Source organism: Rhinoraja longicauda, chromosome 25 (assembly GCF_053455715.1).
Source record: "Rhinoraja longicauda isolate Sanriku21f chromosome 25, sRhiLon1.1, whole genome shotgun sequence".
NCBI lineage: Eukaryota > Metazoa > Chordata > Chondrichthyes > Rajiformes > Arhynchobatidae > Rhinoraja > Rhinoraja longicauda.
This window is the reverse complement of record NC_135977.1, coordinates 21090592-21108779: the sequence shown is the minus strand read 5'-3', so window position 1 is coordinate 21108779 and position 18188 is coordinate 21090592. Positions and strand designations below refer to the sequence as shown.

General features: G+C 44.5%; 1 protein-coding gene across 5 annotated transcripts in view; it reads left to right on the top strand.

Moving 5' to 3' along the window:
- The window catches only part of cux2b (cut-like homeobox 2b), a 280485-nt gene that overhangs the window by 129762 nt on the left and 132535 nt on the right, over window positions 1-18188 (top strand). For all 5 annotated transcript variants that reach the window (XM_078421595.1, XM_078421594.1, XM_078421597.1 and 2 more), the window contains exon 2: window positions 12569-12679. In XM_078421595.1, coding sequence (XP_078277721.1) covers window positions 12569-12679 — 111 coding nt within the window. The remainder of the gene's footprint in view (window positions 1-12568; window positions 12680-18188) is intronic.

Genomic DNA, 18188 nt, shown 5'->3' with positions numbered 1-18188 from the left:
GGAGCACTGAAGGGCAGAATGACCTTGGTTCACATGTCCAATAATCATCAAGGGCAGCAGCACTGGTCAGTAAAGTGGTTATGGAGGAAGGGTGGAGAATATAAAATGATGGTACAGCAATGTAAAAATTAGTTGTGCAGCAGTTTGCGTGCCGTGTAATGCAGGGATTGGGGCTGGGATCCTTGCCGTCAGACTGCAGGTCTGGCTGATACCTGGCTGCAGGTAAGGTGTGATTACAGAGGTGACTCGTGGTGATGTTCTCCAGTACCATGCGGCCGGCCTTTAGTATAGATATATAATTCAAGCAAAACCTGCTCAAGACGAGGCCTGACCGCAATGTTCCTTGTTCTTGGGGTGCAACGGTAGCAACACAAGTCAGGGGGCAATCTAGTGTCCCAGGAATGAATCTTGGGAACTTTCCTGCACTGACTCCAAAACAAGTTTCGACCCGAAACGTCACCTATTCCTTTTCTGCAGCGATGCTGTCTGACCGGCTGAGTTACTCCAGCTTTTTGTGTCTATCTTAAGCCTATCTTCTAAACACACAGCCCAAAGCTGAATGTGCTGTTCCATGTGGTCTTGTCTAAGCCGGGTGTTGGGATAGAATACAGTATCAGAACATGGATCTACTCCTGGCTCTGCCATACTACTCTTGGTGATTTATGATCCTGATGGAATGCCAGACTGTTGGACCATGGGCAGTAGGAACATCTTGGATAGCATTGAACAATCAAACAGCTTCCCAATGAATGAAGTAACCACCAGTTAGGTTTAGCAAGCTTCATTTGGCTCAGAATCCCTTTAGTTTAGAACGCGTTACCATTACAAACTGAAAGTGTTGGGAGCTATCAAGAGGTATGGGCTTAAAGTGGAATAATAAGATTAATATAATTAAGCCATTGCTATCAGACTGTGTGAAACTTCCTTCCTGTGTTTTCTGCACTGAGTGTTATCATCAGTCAGGATTATCCTCGATGGTCTCGACAATTCAGTTCCTTAATTCATACTGAAATGAAGCAGAAGTATTGAGTCACTCTCTAACAGTGGGAAGCCCCTTGACAGGCTATTTGGGAGCAGCTTGTAATTTTTTTTAACCCAATGCCTATGGAGATGAATGAAACTGGAAATAAATTAGACTAGCTCTAAATCAGTGACTGGCTGGTCAGAACCTGGCCAATCCAATTTTAGGTGACCTCTAACAAGCCCCACCCCCTTTCTCCCCCACACGCCCTTTCTTTACTCCCCCCCCCCCCTCCCTCCTCCTTCAGACTGATGGTGGGGGTTAGGTCGTGGGGGGGGGGGGGTGTCGAGAGAAAGCTGGAAGAGAGATGGGGGCTGGATAACGTCTGGTAAGTGATGGGTACGTACTGGTGAGGGGGTGGGGATTGATTGGCAGATGGCTGGACAAAAGCCAAAAAAGAAAAGACAAAAAGTGTGAGCTATGAAGATAAGGATGGAAGATGCACAAATTGTGAGGCCAGAGGAAGGGAAACTAGTGGAAGGGGAGGGGCAAGGAGGGAAATGGGTGCGCGTCGAGGTGCAGCACAAAGAAGAAGGTTGAAGAAGGACTTGCTTCCTTTTGTAATTGCCTTCTCTTGATCCAGCTACTTCAGATGGTGATAAATCAGATACTGAAGCTTCGCTGATAACCATTTATTTCAAAATGCTGGTGCTTTCAACAGGCAATGTTTATTCTGAAATGAAGGTGCAAAAGCATGCAAGCTTTGGAAGTTATGTTATGTCCCTCTGGTAAATTTGTAATGGTTTAATAAATATAATTCAGTTTAAATTCAGAGTTTGCAATTTGAACTATTGCATGGTCATTATGGTCTATTGGACACTAGGCTGACCCTTGGGGTCAAAGGTGACATATTTCCCCTCTGGTTTTGTGGGTTAGGAAATGACTGATGAGAGACAAGAAACTGCAGATGCTGGGATCTTGAGCAGAACACAAAATCTGAATGAAATCAATAGGTCAAGGCAGCTTCTAGACATAGAAACATATGTCTCTTCGGCCCTTCGAGCCTGCACCGCCATTCAATATGATCATGGCTGATCATCCAACTCAGTATCCCGTACCCCCTGATCCCTTTAGCCACAAGGGCCACATCTAACTCCCTCTTAAATATAGCCAATGAACTGGCGTCTATGGAGGGAATGGACAGTTAAGTTGAGTTTATTGTCACGTGTACTGAGGTACAGTGAAAAGCTTTTGTGTGCTAACCAGTCAGCGGAAAGACAATACATGATTACAGTTAAGCCATTTGCAGCGTACAGATAGTTACAAGAGTGGAGCGATTGTAATGCGTGATTGCAGATCCACATCTGTGACTAGCTCACAGTCACCTGTGTTGGGCGCCATCTTGGGCCAAGAGAGGATATTTCAGGTCAGGACCCTTCTTCAGATTGATGGACTGGGTTAAAGAAAGTCTAAAAAGAGAGGTGGGCCAAGACAAAGCCTGGCAAGTGGTAGATCAGTACGGGTGAGGGGGTGATTGGAAGATGAGTGGTCGGTCTAGCTCTATTATGGTGGTCAGAATTTGCAAGTCTGTCAATGGCGGGGTGAAAATATTCCTTGGAAAATCTTTCCTTGACTGGAAGCAAAGTTTTTCTTTGCCTTCCCCTTTGTTGAAGGTTCATTAAAATCTGCTGCTGGATCTTTGTAACAGTGCCATTTGGTTTACATGTTCACAGTTTCTCATCATCCTAACACTGTCTGACATATGATGATGCAATACATCATATTTATGGTTTCTCCACTCAGCAACCGGCCCGTCAAATCACACAATTAAAATTATCAGAGATTCTATTGTCTATGTACAGGCTTGCAATTTGCAAGTGAGTGCTTGAGAGCTCAATTTGTGGAAGTAACAGTTTTCGGTTAAATCATATCTGTAAACACCTTTTTGCTTTTGAGGTTTTTTTTAATGTGTTCTTGTATATCTGGACTCTGGGAAGAGAAAACATTATGTAATTCTCTGCAACCACAAGGGAGAGAACTTTGAACTTAAATCGTATAATTGCACAGTGAGTTTTCAAATTGTTTTGTGTGTTTATTGTTAATTTATTGCTGAATGTAAGCCGTTTACTTCCATCTTTGACAGAAAGTAACCAGAAAAATCCCTTGGGAGGGGGAAGGGAAATTAATGGTAATAAGTGCAGACTGATTTAAGTTCTAGCGAGTCCAGCATTTCCCCCCAAAATTGGGTGCTTGCCTGTGTAAGTCATAAACTCTGTTCAAATCCACCATTAATTAATCACTAACACTACTTTTATTTTGTAGGCACAAGGAACTCCAGATGCTGGTTTACAAAAAAAAAGGCAGTGCTGGAATAACTCAGTGGGTCAGGCAGCATCGCTGGAGAACATTAGCTGGGTGATGTTTCAGGTTGGGACCCTTCTCTAGAAGTCTGAAGAAGGGCCCCAACCTGAAACATCGTCAATACATGTTTTCCAGAGATGCTGACTGATCCGCTGAGTTGCTCCAGCACTTAGTGTCTACTTCCTTTTCTATTTCTTCAATGATACACAACTCTGAACTATCTTATCAGTTATTTTACCACCCCACCCTTTTAATTATTCCTCTGCTAACCTCCCATTGGCCTTCATGTTCCTTAAATGCTACTTTGTCAACGGTGCATATACATGTGCCCCCTGTTATGAGCAAAGAAAATCCCAAAGAGTGGGAGCGAAGACGCAGCCTTGTTTGACGCCACTGCGGATGTCGAAGGGCTCCGAGAAACTGCCATTGAACTGCACTGTCCCCTTCGTGTTGATGAGGAAGGATTCTATCATGCTCTGCAGTTTTGGTGGGCAGCCGATCTTTGGGAGAGCTTTGAATAGGCCATCTCTGCTGACGAAGTCGAAAGCCTTGGTGAGGTCAATGAAAGCCATATATAGGGCATCCGCTGTTCTCTGCACTTCTCCTGGAGCTGACGAAGGGAGAAGACCATGTCTACTGTTGACCTTCCAGCTCGGAAACCGCACTGTGACTCTGGATAGACACGTTCTGCCAGCTTCTGCAGGCGGATCAAGATGACCCGAGCAAAGACCTTGCCGACGATGTTGAGGAGGGAGATGCCTCTGTAGTTGTTGCAGTCGCTTCTCTCGCCCTTGTTCTTGTAGAGGGTAATGATCGTGGCATCCCTCATGTCCTGCGGTACAGCTCCTTGTCAGCACTGGCAGAGGACTTCATGCAGAGGAAGCAGTAAGGTAGTCTTGCAGTGCTTGATCAGGTCAGGGGGAATCTCATCGCTGCCTGGGGCCTTGCCTGAGGCCAGGCTGTCAATGGCCTTGCTGAGCTCTTCTACCGTCGGTTCTCCATCTAACTCATCCATGATCGGCAGGCACTCAATGGCATCAAGGGCTGAGGAGGACACAGTGTTCTCTCTCGAGTAGAGGTTGGAGTAGTGTTCCACCCATCTCTCCATCTGTTGGCATTTGTCTGTGATTACTTCCCCAGTGGAGGATTTGAGGGGGGCTGTTTTGCTCAGGACTGGTCCTGGTGCCTTCTTAATGCCATTGTACATTCCCCTGCTGTTCCCTGTTATGGTGGTCGTCTGGATGTCCTCACTAAGCTGTGTCCAGTACTCATTGGCACAACGCCTTGCAGTCTGCTGAGCCTTGCTCCTGGCAGCCCTGAGGATCTGCAGGTTCTTCTCGTTGGCTGACCGCTTGTACTCGGCTAGGGCGGCGCGCTTGGCTTCGATGACGGGAGTCATCTCGGTCGACTTGGCCTCAAACCAGTCGTGTGTCTTTGAGATCTTCTTCCCAAAGCTAGCCAAGGCTGTGCAGTGCATGGTGTCCCGCGGAGTTTCCCACTTCTCTGTTGCAGAGTCTCCAGGACGCGAGGTGCCAAGTTCTCTCTCAAAAGCCTCTGCAAACTGTTGCACGAGGTGTGGATGGGGCATCTTGCTGACATCGATGCGGGGTTTCCCCTGCTTCTTGGTATGGTAGAACCTCTTTGGTTGCAGCCTGATCTTGCACAATTACTCTATTGAGTACTGTGTTTACAAACCTGTTGTGCTGCTGCTGTAAGTAAGAATTTCATTGTTCTGTTTCGGTACATATAACGATAAAACACACATAATTCAAGCTACATCCGAGAGAACATTCTAGGCTGAGCACAGAGGGTGCTGTAGCGCTGAAGGTGCGGTTTTCCACTGGGGTCTATCTCCCATGCCAAATATTACGTTGCTACAAAGCAAAGTGCAGAAGCTCCATGTTACTCACCAATATTTAACCTTCAGCCAACGCTGCCGGCTCCAGGTTATTTGATTCTTTCTAAGTTGCCGTTTGTGGAACCTTCCAGTGCACACATTTGCTGCCACTTATTTTGCTTTGCTATGTTTTCTAAACCTGCAAATATTTTTGGCTGTGAAATTCATTGAGGTGCTCTACATTTGTGAAGAGTATTTCATAACCGCAAGGCAGAATCAATCCCAGGGACCCGGATTCTATCCTGCCTACGGGTGCTGCTGTCTGTATGGAGTTTGCATGTTCTCCTTGTGACTGCATGAGTTTCCTTTGAGTGCTCCGGTTTCCTCCCACATTACAAAGACGTGCAGGTTTGTAGGTTCATTGGCTTCTGTAAATTGTCACCAGTGTGGGATAGAACTAGTGAATGGGTGATCGCTGGTCGTTGTGGACTGGGTGGGCCGAAGGGCCTGTTCCAACCGCTGTTTCTCTAAAACTAAAACTTATCATCTTTTTGCATAACTCAAAGTATTGATTAAGATTTTGACCCTGGTAAGATTTGACTCCAATGCTTGCTATGATTTGAAATGAGCCAACCATGCAACCTGTGTTCAGTTCATTAACCACTGGTCATCATTAGCTGGAGTAAAACAACTTTGGTTTATCTTGCTGCATTTCACAAGGCTGCACCTCCAGGCTTCTGAGACAGACAGTTCAAAAGTTATAATTCTGAGGACGATTGATTTTTTTATACCCCTCTTCCGCCTATGCTGGTGTGAATGTTTGCAATAGCCCTCCTGAACCTGTGCTGGATTTACAGCAGACAGCTTTGAGTATAACAGGTCCTTTAATCAATCAATCAAGCCCATTCCTAGAGGGAAGCAATTTGTTCAAAGTCTTTTGTAGTGCATTTGGGTCTTATTGGTGAGCACATTCCAGTATTTTATTTTTTTTAAGGTCATCTCTGCTTGATGGGAACTACAAGTAGGTCTGTGTCAGTAGTCTGACTTAGTGCAGGTTCCCTGGATGGTCTGTTTATTGACCGTCTGGTTCCGGCAACTGTTCACATTTGATTCCGCTTTGGAGGGAAGAGGCGTGAAGTCGGTCTAAATGGTCTGATTGAAGCAGTCAGCAGAATATCCCTGTGTGCTGCAGTGGCTGGGGGTGATGCTGGCATTGGGGGTGGTCTATCAAGCACGAGTCTGCGGATAACTATTTATTTCAATCGAGCACAAAAGCTTTGTCAGAGAAGAGCAGCTGTTCATCTCATGTCTGTATCTGCTATTTGATGAGAAATTTATTGCTGTTCTGCTGGGTTTGTGTTCGTCTACTGCGGAGTCTATTAGCCGGACGAGTGGCTGGCAGCCCGCCAGAGAATGCAGTTTAGATGGAATTTGTGCTTTGCCTGCTGCCTCTGGGAAACAACAAGAATGGATTTCCTAGGCTTGTCTGATTGGCTGATTGATTTTGTGCGATTTGATTTATTGATCAATACTCTTAAATTTGACATGGAAGCTCGTAAACTAATCTTTATGTGTTCAAGCCATCTTTGCATTGCAGAAAGCAGGACTGATAAAGGATGTCTGAATAGGATGTGGGCTTATCTTCATCATCCAGTGCCCTGTGCTGCCTAGGCAGTCTGTGCAGAACACAATCACAAGGCAGGATAGTTGAGATCTATAAATTGATGGAACCCAAAGCCTCCAGCATCGATTACCATTATGACAAACAGCAGTGCACAGAATGTCTGATTATTTTTAGACAAAGATTCTGTGCTCTCAGCAACAATTTTGCTGATGCTGTCTCTGTGTCAGATATCTGCTGTTGATTGCAATTAGTTGCAGCATCAAATGGAGGAAAGCACAGCCTTGAAAGGGTCACTGTTTGTTTTCAGTCCGGATAAATTGTATTATTTACATTTCTTTTTTGCATCTGTTCGGGGAACTTGGCCAAAGAGGAAGACTGTTTAATTGTCATGCGTATCAAGTTGGTACTACCAACAATGCAATATTGAAAGTCTTCAGGCAGCATAACAGGCCTGTAATCACAGTACTGATAGATAACATAATCAAAACACAAATCAATAAATGAGAACTCCTAATAATGGAGCAAAAAGACCATAGTCCTTTAAAAGAGTCCCTTTACTGTTCTCCCCTCTTCCAAAGGCATTCTGATCTTTGAGTTATAAATTATGGGTGCCCATTACCCTTCTACTAATCTGTCGCTAGATTGTTCCTTTGTGGGGACATGGAAGGCGAGTCTTCTCGTGTCTTTAAATCAACATAAAGTGCAGGGGCAACGCCCCATCTCTGGAGAAAAAGGATGGGTAACATTTTGGATCGGAACCCTTCTTCAGTCCTGACCCGAAATATCACCCATCCTTTTATTCCAGAGATGCTGCCTGACCTGCTGAGTAACTCCAGCACTTTGCATCTATCTTTGGTATAAACCAGCATCACTAGTCTTAATGACTACAGACCTGTCGCACTGTCCTCTGTAATGATGAAGACTCTTGAAGGACTTGTGCTGGCCCACCTGAAAAATATCACAAACCCCCTGCAAGACCCTCTGCAGTTTGCATACCGGGCCAATAGATCAATGGATGACGCAGTCAACCTAGGCCTGCATTTCATCCTCCAGCACCTAGAACGCCAGGGGACCTATGCAAGGATTTTGTTTGTGGATTTTAGTTCTGCACTAGACCAAGCGGACCCGTTGGGCCCAAACCTCTCCTGCAATGGTGCAGCACCCTCTCCTCCCCCCTCCCCTCTCCCCCCCTCCCCCCCCTCCCCCCCCCTCCCCCTCCCCCTTCCCCTACCCCCACATCCCCATCAACCCCCCTTATCCTTCCTCCTCCCCCTCCCTCCCTCCCTCCCTCCCTCCCTCCCCCCTTCCTCCCTAGGAGATAGATTTAAACTTTAAAATCTGAATAACTTAAAAAATATAACACCGATTTGAATGAGACTTCTTCCATTAACACCAAAGGGACGATGGTGAGTAAGGTGGGCCTAAAATTGTTGCACTATCGTGTACTGTTTTGGCTGTAGTTCAGGAACAAACAAACAAGAGTTTTAGTATATAGATTCAACACCATTGTGCCAGGGCTACTACATTCCAAACTCTTTCAGTTGACTGTGCCTGAACCCCTCTGTCAGTGGATCACCAACTTCCTGACAGACAGGAAGCAGCATGTGAGGCTGGGAAAGAACATCTTGGACCTGCTGACCCTCAGCATAGGAGCACCGCAAGGCTGCGTACGCTCCCCTCTCCTTTACTCTCTCTACTCCAACGACTGCACCTCCACAGACTCCTCTGTCAAGCTTCTCAAGTTTGCGGATGACACTACCCTGATTGGACTGATCCAGGATGGGGAGGAATCTGCCTACAGATAGGAAGTGACACAGCTGGCGTCCTGGTGCCATCGCAACAACCTGGAGCTCAATGCTCTTAAGACAGTGGAATTGATTGTAGACTTTGGGAGAGCTCCCCCTCCCCTACCCCCACTCACCATCAACAACACCACAGTCACATCTGTAGAACCATCTTGGAACCATCATCTCCGGGGATCTTAAATGGGAGGCCACCATCAACTCCACAGTCAAAAAGGCCCAACAGAGGATGTAGTGTAGGAAAATAACTGCAGATGCTGGTACAAATCGCTGGAGTAACTCAGCCGGTCAGGCAGCATCTCGGGGGAGAAGGAATGGGTGACTTTTCGGGTCGAGACCCTTCTTCAGAGGATGTACTTCCTGTGCCTGCTGAGAAAACACAATCTGCCACAGGCAATGATAGTCCAGTTTTATACTGCCATCATAGAGTCTGGCCTCACCTTCTCCATCATGGTCTGGTTTGGCTCAGCCGCCAAGCATGACATCCGGAGGCTGCAACGCATCGTTCGATCAGCCGAGAAGGTTGTTGGCTTCAACCTTCCCCTCCCATCAACGGACTGGACACTGCAAGGGCCAGGAAGCGAACGGGTAAGATCATCTCTGTCCCTTCTCACCCTGGCCACAAACTCTTTGAAGCACTTCCCTCTGGAAGGCGACTCCGGACTGTCAAAGCCGCCACAGCCAGACATAAAAACAGCTTTTTTTCCACGAGCAGTAGCTCTACTCAACAACCAAAAGCCTGTAGCCTCCTTTTGCTCTGGTATTTTATATAATTCTTCATAGGTTTAAATTATGTTTTATTCTTAATTGTTTACTGTATATCGTGTTGTTACTTGCGAGCAAAGCACCAAGGCAGATTCCTTGTATGTATAAGAAAATAACTGCAGATGCTGGTACAAATCGAAGGTATTTATTCACAAAGTGCTGGAGTAACTCAGCAGGTCGGGCAGCATCTCGGGAGAAAAGGAATGGGTGACGTTTTGGGTCGAGACCCTTCCTCAGACCCTTCTTCAGACCCTTCATCAGTCTGAAGAAAGGTCTCGACCCGAAACGTCACCCATTCCTTCTCTCCCGAGATGCTGCCCGACCTGCTGAGTTACTCCAGCACTTTGTGAATAAATACCTTCCTTGTATGTATACATACTTGGCTAATAAAATGTATTCAATTCAATTCAACCTGCAGTTCTTTGTTTCTACATCTTCTCTCGTCTTTGCTTGACATTCATGTTATCCAGCAGGCTTTGGCTGCATAATGAATGAGGAGGGAACAGATTTTTCTTTGGCGATTTCCATGCCTGGAATGCTAAGATTGGTCGGAGTGTGCCTTATTCTTCACTGTCACTGTGCAGCATTTGCAACCCGCGCTTCCCTGGCCAGCCTTGCACTGGTTACACCCACCACACCAATGGCCAAGTCCCCGAAGTGTCCTCTTTTGATGGAGCTCACTCTTAATGCTGCTTTTAATTTTTAATCTTCCCAAGCTTACATCTTTATACAGTTTACTCATTAATTCTTTAAAGTCATCTGATTTCCTGCCAGTAATTATCTATAGCTGAATTCATTTCACACCTTGTAACTTCATACATAGCTTAATAGATGCATGGTGTGCGATGTTGCCATGGCATATAATGAAGAGACAAACTTTCCTGTCAAGCTGTGTTTCTGGAATATTGATGTTTGGAGAAAAGGGTCTCACAAGTGTGGTAGACAATCTGAATGTTGTGTCTTTTTATGAAATTCTCCCGGCCCACACTTTGTAGATATATTATTGCAGGCTTCATATACAAAGGTTATCTGACTTCCTGTTAAACCGAAGAGCACTGATTTTAGAAATTTGATCTATATCAGCACTCTTGTCTTGCAGATACTTGTGATTGGTGACCGGAAGGCTAATTCCATAGAAACAACTGATCTTTTATATTGACTGTTTGCAAATTTCTTAGCATGTCTCACGTTAGAATTAGCTGAGACTATGGAGCATTGACAATGCTTTTGCCGATATTTGAGTCAACAGCATTGATATGAGTATTCGACCACTTGCTAAATAAACATATGGAAAGGACATTGAATCATATTGAAAGACAATTGACAATTGAGACATCAAACAAAATTAGCTCCATTGTGACAAGCTGACTTAGGAATGATATTATAATGTAGCTCATGAAGGGATAGGGAAACAATGTTTTGTATTCGCATTTTAAAGTAATTTGCAGATGGAATGATTTTTTTGCACTACTTAAATCTCAGTGACAAAATGCCATTATTCATGATTGATTTATTTAAGTTTCAAATTCACTTTGTTTCTGTGGTTTGAACTATATAATCTGTCACAATTCCTGATCCTGCTGTGTGTAACAGTTAATGCAAATGATAGTTGAACATTTTCATTTGTTTAATGAATATTTTATAATGGTCGCAGTGTGATGTACACAACACCACATGCAATTGAATGACATTTTTTCAAATTGTGTGAAGTTGGAATTTATGATTTTTTTCTGAGTAAAAATTCTTTGTTCACATCCCTGGATTTCGGTACCTTTTTAATTCCTTGTCTTCCCTTTCGTTCCACTCCTCCTCCGATCCATGCTCTTCCCTTTCTACCCATCCTCAGTGTTGCTTCCTTGCTGAGGGGTGGGCAGTACTTGCCCTCTGACCCTTCACCCAAGTGACTTAACCGTGCATATAAAGTCAATACGGCACAGAAACTGGCCCTTCGAGCTAACTTGTCCATGTCAAGCAAGATGCCCTTAAAGCTAATCCCATTTGCCTGCGTTTATCCCATATCCGTCTAAACATTTCCTATCCATGTACCTGTCTAACTGCCTTTTAAATCATATTATGGTACTTGCACAACTCCCTCCTCTGGCAGCATGTTCCATATACTCACTACCCTGTGGAAAAAGTTGCCCATCGGGTTCGTATTAAAACTTTCCCCTCTCCCCTTAAACGTGTCCTCTTGGATCTTGACTCTTTGCATTCACCCTATCTGTTTTCTTCATGGTTTTATACACCGCTACAAGATCACCCTTCAGCCTCTTGCATTCCATAGAATAACGTCCTAGCCTGCCCAACCTCCACATTGTTCAGCTCGTCATATCCTGGCAACATCCTTGCAAATCTTCTCTGCACTCTTTCCAGCTGAATGACACCCTTCCTGTGGCAGAGTGACCAAAGCTGAACACAATACTCCAGACGTGGCTCCCCACATGTTGTACCATGTTGATGATGATTAGCAGTCGGCTGAGCTAAGCCTTGCTCTCAGCTTTGCCCTTCCAACTGAGACATCAGAATGTTATCCTGGAGAAGATACCTGGTCTTTATTTCTCCTCCTAACCCAAGACACTGCTGCTGAAGGTGCTGTCTGTCACACGGGAGACAGACTGAGATTAGACGACACAGCAATGAAGTCGATGGTTGGGCATTAATTAATCATCTTGACCCACCGAGCATGTTGCAAAAGATGACGCTTGTTTAGAAAGTCTCACATTGCGACACTTCTGTAAAAAAAAAATTATACTAACAAAAACAGTGAGCCTCACATTGGTGATTTCAATTAACTTCAATCCCTGCAAAAAAAGACATAGTGCTGGAGCAACAGCGGGTCAGGTAGCATCCATGGAGAACACGAGTAACTGATATTTCATGGCAGGTCCCTTCTTCAGTCCACACCCAAAACATTACCTATCCATGTTCTCCTGAGATGCTGTCTGACCTGCTGAGTTACTCCAGCACTTTGTTTCTTTTTTGTAAATCAGCACCTGCAGTTCCTTGTGTTTCCAATCCCTGGGGCTCTTTAAAGCATTGGCAGTTTGGGTTGGTGATGAATCTGCAGGTAAAGAGATATCTGAGATATCTAAAGGTTTCTCACTCTTACTTCCAAACCTACTTGGCAGCTCACTATTGGAGCCAGGCTTGTGATGAATCTTTAAGGACACGTTTAACTTCCTCAATAATAATGTGCCTGTCTGTTATCTCGTTCGCAGAAGGAGCTGAACTCGGTTGCGTCTGAACTCGCGGCGCGTCAGGAAGAGAGCGAGCAATCTCACAAGCGGCTGATAGAACTGAGTCGCGAATTCAAAAGAAATGTGCCAGAGGTACGTGCTTCTCCAAATGCCTAACGAACATTTCAATAGGTCTAAGAGTCACCAGTGTTTAATTGTTATATGTACTGACAATGGAACAATGACATTCGTATTTGCAGCAACATCTCAGGCCTGTAACACACTGGTAATAGACAATAGACAATAGGTGCAGGAGGAGGCCATTCGGCCCTTCGAGCCAGCACCGCCATTCAATGTGATCATGGCTGATCATTCTCAATCAGTACCCCGTTCCTGCCTTCTCCCCGTACCCCCTGACTCCGCTATCCTTAAGAGCTCTATCTAGCTCTCTCTTGAATGCATTCAGAGAATTGGCCTCCACTGCCTTCTGAGGCAGGAATTCCACAGATTCACAACTCTCTGACTGAAAAGGTTTTTCCTCATCTCAGTTCTAAATAGCCTACCCCTTATTCTTAAACTGTGACCCCTTGTTCTGGACTCCCCCAACATTGGGATCATTCTAACGTGTCCAACCCCTTAATAATCTTATACGTTTCGATAAGATCTCCTCTCATCCTTCTAAATTCCAGTACATACAAGCCTAGTCGCTCCAGTCTTTCAACATATGACAGTCCCGCCATTCTGGGAATTAATCTAGTAAACCTACGCTGCACGCCCTCAATAGCAATGGTGAATCATACCACTGAGGGCCCGGCACCTCCTTTAATCTGCACAAAATCACTTAAAATCCCATCCAGAAGTCCTCCCTAAAATGTGGCGCCTAGGTCTGATGTGGCGGCCGATCTTTACCTCATTGGGATCAGCGGGTTGAATTAGTGCCCTGTGGCCGGAGCTCTGGTGATTCGGCTCTGCTGGGGCTGGTATCTCGGTCCTACGGCAGACTAAGCAGACTCCTCCTGGAGGCCGTGACCTCAGTTGGACCGGCAAAATGGACAATCCCGAAAGGATCAGGAACCACGGGTGTCAATAAATTAATAACCCATTCTAATGCAAAAAAACCCCCAAAGTCCTTAGTGCAGCCAAAGATGGAATGGCAATGGAATATTAATTGGTGACTCATCATTTGAAACTTGCCAGAGCTAACTAAAATATATTAAGATAGACAAAAAATGCTGGCGTAACTCAGCAAGGCAGGCAGCATCTCTGGAGGGAAGAAATGAGCGACGTTTCAGGTCGAGACCCTTCTTCCGACTGAGTCAGGGGAGATGGAGACATAGAGATATGAAAACACAGATCAAAGGGGCCGATGATCAAGGAAAATGTAGAATGGTTCATTGTTAGTTAAGGGCAAGGTGACAATGAGACACACAATCAGTAAAATTTAATCAGGAGGACAGTGAAACTACTTGGCGAACTAGGATGGGGGAGGACAGAGAGAGGGGGAAAGCAAGTCTCTGGCTAATCACACTTGCTTTTCCAAAAGAGGGAATATTTTCCCACTTTAGCTTCCTCTTGGCCCAAGTAACTAAGAAGCCTATTCCAATATATCTGCACCATCCAGGCATGGATTGAGAATTGAAGCAAACTTCCAGTGTGGCTCAGTTCCAATTGTCTTATTAAATGAGTCACTAAATGAGGTTAGCATTCCAGGTTTAGAGTGATATGGCCCAAACGTAGGCTGGTGTGACTAGCTGAGATAGGGCATCTTGATCAGCATGCGAAAGTTGGGCTGAAGGGCCTGTTTTTGTGCTGTATCTATGACTCTTGTTGCCTCTTATCTATTAACATCTGGAAAAAAGTGCTGGGTATTAGATGAGTACAGTTTTGTTGAGTGCAGTTCAATCCAATTTATTAATCAAATTGTACAGCAAAAAAACAGGCCCTTTCGGCGCACCTCATTCATGCTGACTTGTGTTTATCTGTACTAATCTCATTTGCCTGTATTGGGCCCATATCCCTCCTATGCCTTCCTATGTTGGGGGGGGGCATCGGTGGAGTTGCTACCTTACAGCGCCAGAGATCCGGCTTTGATCCTGACTATGACTGCTGACTGTTCGAAGTTTGCACGTTCTTCCCATAACCGCATGGATTTTTTCCAGGTGCTCTGGGAGTTTCTTTCCACACTCCAAAGACGTACAGGTTTGTAGGTTAATTGGCTGGGCAAATGTAAAAAATTGTCCCTAGTGGGTGTAGGATAGTGTTAATGTGCGGGGATCGCTGGGCGGCGCGGACCCTGTGGGCCGAAGGGCCTGTTTCTGCGCTGTATCTCTAAATCTAAAAATCTAAAATCTAAATCTAGTGGAGTCGAGGGATATGGGGAGAAGGTTACTGATTATAGATGATCAGCCATGATCATAATGAATGGCGGTGCTGGCTCGAATGGCCTCCTGCACCTATTTTCTATGTTTCTATGTAACTTTGGTCCTCGTGTTGATAAACAACAATAAAAGTTTCCAAAGGTGATAGAAAGATTGGAGGAAAGACTAGGTGCTGAGAGCTCTCTTATACCTGCATTAAGGAGGCAATTAAACACACCTGAGCAATTACAAACACCTGTGAAGCCATGTCACACGTTTCAAACATTATGGTGCCCTGAAATGGAGAGACTATGTATAAATACAGCTGTAATTTCAACATGGTGAAACCAAAATGTATAAAAATACCATTTAATAAAATCTGACCATGTGCACTTTAACAACATGTGATTTTTTTTCTATTACAAATCTTAAATTGTGGAGTACAGAGGCAAATAAATAAATGATGGGTCTTTGTCCCAAGCATTATGGAGGGCACTGTATCTCCTACCAGAGTTTGCCTTCTAATTCTGGAGAAGGTGCCCCCCATTGTCGTAATGGTTTCAAAGGTCCCCATTAGCTCACGTGGAAGCTTATTGCTACTTTGCATGAACTTTAACGTAAAAGGCTGTGAAGACTATAAGCCAGTCGAAACAATATTTGTATGTAGTTTGGGTCTTTGAGCAAAATACAGGTGCCCCCATGATCTTAATTTGATTGTGACCTGCTGAAGTTGCATAGCAGACTCGGGCGTAGGTTTTTTGCATTGTTGAGAAGTTGATGCTTTGATGTGTTGGTTTTGTGTGGTGGTAATGGAAGTGTCAGTGTGAGGGTGGAGAGCTGAAATCGTGAAGTGTGCGTCATTTGACTCAGCCGATTGTCATTTAAGACTGCTTGGATCTGTTCTTAAAAACTGTTTCACCATGAGTCCAATTGAATTAGATAGCTTTTTAATTTGATTCTTGCCTGAAAAGACCTATTTGGTCGACATTAATGCTGTACAGGTACCAATTATTTTTTGAAGCTTGGATTATTTTTGGCGCTGATGATGTGAGAGCATGAAGAATGGAGTTGTTTTAAGCAGCTGCTGCAAACCAGAACCTATTGCACCTGAGAAGAAGTCACCGGCTCCATTTTCTTTGGAGAAATGCACAAGTGTAGTGAGGTGCTGCTGAAATGTTGTAAAGCAGTTTAGTTTAGAGATACAGCGTGGAAACTGGCCTTTCGGCCCACCGAGTCCATGATGACCAGCAGTCACCCTACGCTCATTTTATCCTGCGTACTTGGGACAATTTTATTGGCTAATTAATCTAAAAAAAAAACACACAGGTCTTTGGGATGTGGGAGGAAACCGGAGCACCCGGAGAAAACCCATTCAGTCACAGAGTACATACATACTCTGTACAGACAGCACGCGTAGTCAGGATGGAACCCGGGTCTCTGGCACTGTGAGGCGACAACTCTACTTCTGTGAACCGCCCTCATGTTAATTATTGTAGGGGGGGTGGTCTATTTTTTCGATGCAGCGGAGCAGTTTTATCAAGAGAGATGGTGAGGTGGACAATGTTTAAAAGCTGCTCTAACCCAGAAGGAAAAAAACACATCTATGAATTGTAAGAGGGAGGAGCTTTTGATCGGGCAGGTTGTGGAAGCTGGATAAAGATAATCCAGGTTTTTTAATGTTCTATTTCAGTTTACTAGAAGCTTCTGGGGAGATGATGTCAGAATAGTGAATAAGAAGTTTTTATTGGAAAGAACAGTAGGCTACCTGCACTGGAGAATTATCCAAAATTATATTCCAGCAGTCTGCATTTAAACCGTTAGTCAACAGAGGTCAGCATAGATGGTGATAACTTTAATCTGAAAACCTCCTGTTACCTCATAATTATTGTTTAGGATTTGGTGGAAAGCACAGTATCAATGGTGGTTAAATTATTTGGTTTGTTATCAATTACTAAGGTAGAAATTTGCATTCTGCCACCGAGCATTCGGCCCATTGTGCTCATGCCACCCTGATGAGTGGAACTATTTCAGTTGCTCCTATGTTCCAGCTCTCAGTTGAAAGACCTGCAGGTTACAGGTCTATTCAAAGTCCCTTCTATAAGCGCTGAGAGTTTGCGCAGCAAAGTGGCGCAGCTGTAGAGTTGTTGCCTCACAGTGCCAGAGATCCGGGTACGATCCTGACTACGGGTGCCGTCTGTATGGAATTTGTACTTTCACCCTTTGACCACATGGGTTTTCTCCGGGTGCTCTGGTTTCCTCCCACACTCCAAAGATGTACAGGTTTGTAGGTTAATTAGCATCGGTGACAATTGTAAATTGTCCCTGGTGTGCCGGATAGTGTGAACGTACGGGGTGATCGCTGGTCGGCGTGGACTCAGTAGGCCGAAGGGCTTGTTTCTGCGCTGTAATGTCTAAAGCCTCTCGCCACCCATTTAAGCTGCTGTTTGAGTGAGAAAAAATAATGTCTGCTCAACTCTCACATAGATTGAACATGCCTTATTAATCTGTATTCTGCTTAATTTCAAAGATTTCCCAGGTTTCCTGATATTTAACACAGGTATACCTTGTATTAAAAATGATGTGAAATTAACTTATTTGGAAGGTGGTAAAGATTTATATAAATATCTGTCAAAATTAGACCGAATCCAAATGCAAGAACAGAAAGAAAGTAAAAGCTGTGCTTGGAATTGCTCACTGGCTTGCCAGGTGGTTGATGGTGAAGTGTAAGATAAAGGGTGTTACAAAAGCTCAGGGAACAAGCAGTGACTGTGTAGGAAGGAACTGCAGATGGTGGTTTACATAGAAACATAGAAAATAGGTGCAGGAGTAGGCCATTCGGCCCTTCGAGATAGACACAAAGTGTTGGAGTAACTCAGTGGTTCAGCCAGCATCTCGGGATAGAAGGAATTGGTGACATTTCGGGTCGAGACCCTTCTTCTCGACCCAAAATATCAACCAGTCCTTCTGTCCCGAGATGCTGCCTGTCCCGTTGAGTTACTCCAGCACTTTGTGTTCATTCTTAGGAGAGCAGAGCCAAGGAGCTTCACATCGACATTCAAGTTTAAACCAAAGTCTGTTTCTTTTTTGCTCTGGTTTACTTTCACCCACATGCTTAGACCGTAATGTTTAATGTTTTGAGGTGTTTATGCTTTATTCTTAATTGTTAACTGTATGTTTGTGTTGTCATTTGTGAGCGGAGCACCAAGGCACATTCTTTGTATATGCACATACCTGGCCAATAAACTTATTCATTCATTCATTCATTCATTCATTCAAATTCCCTTAGAGACTGCAATTTCCTGTCA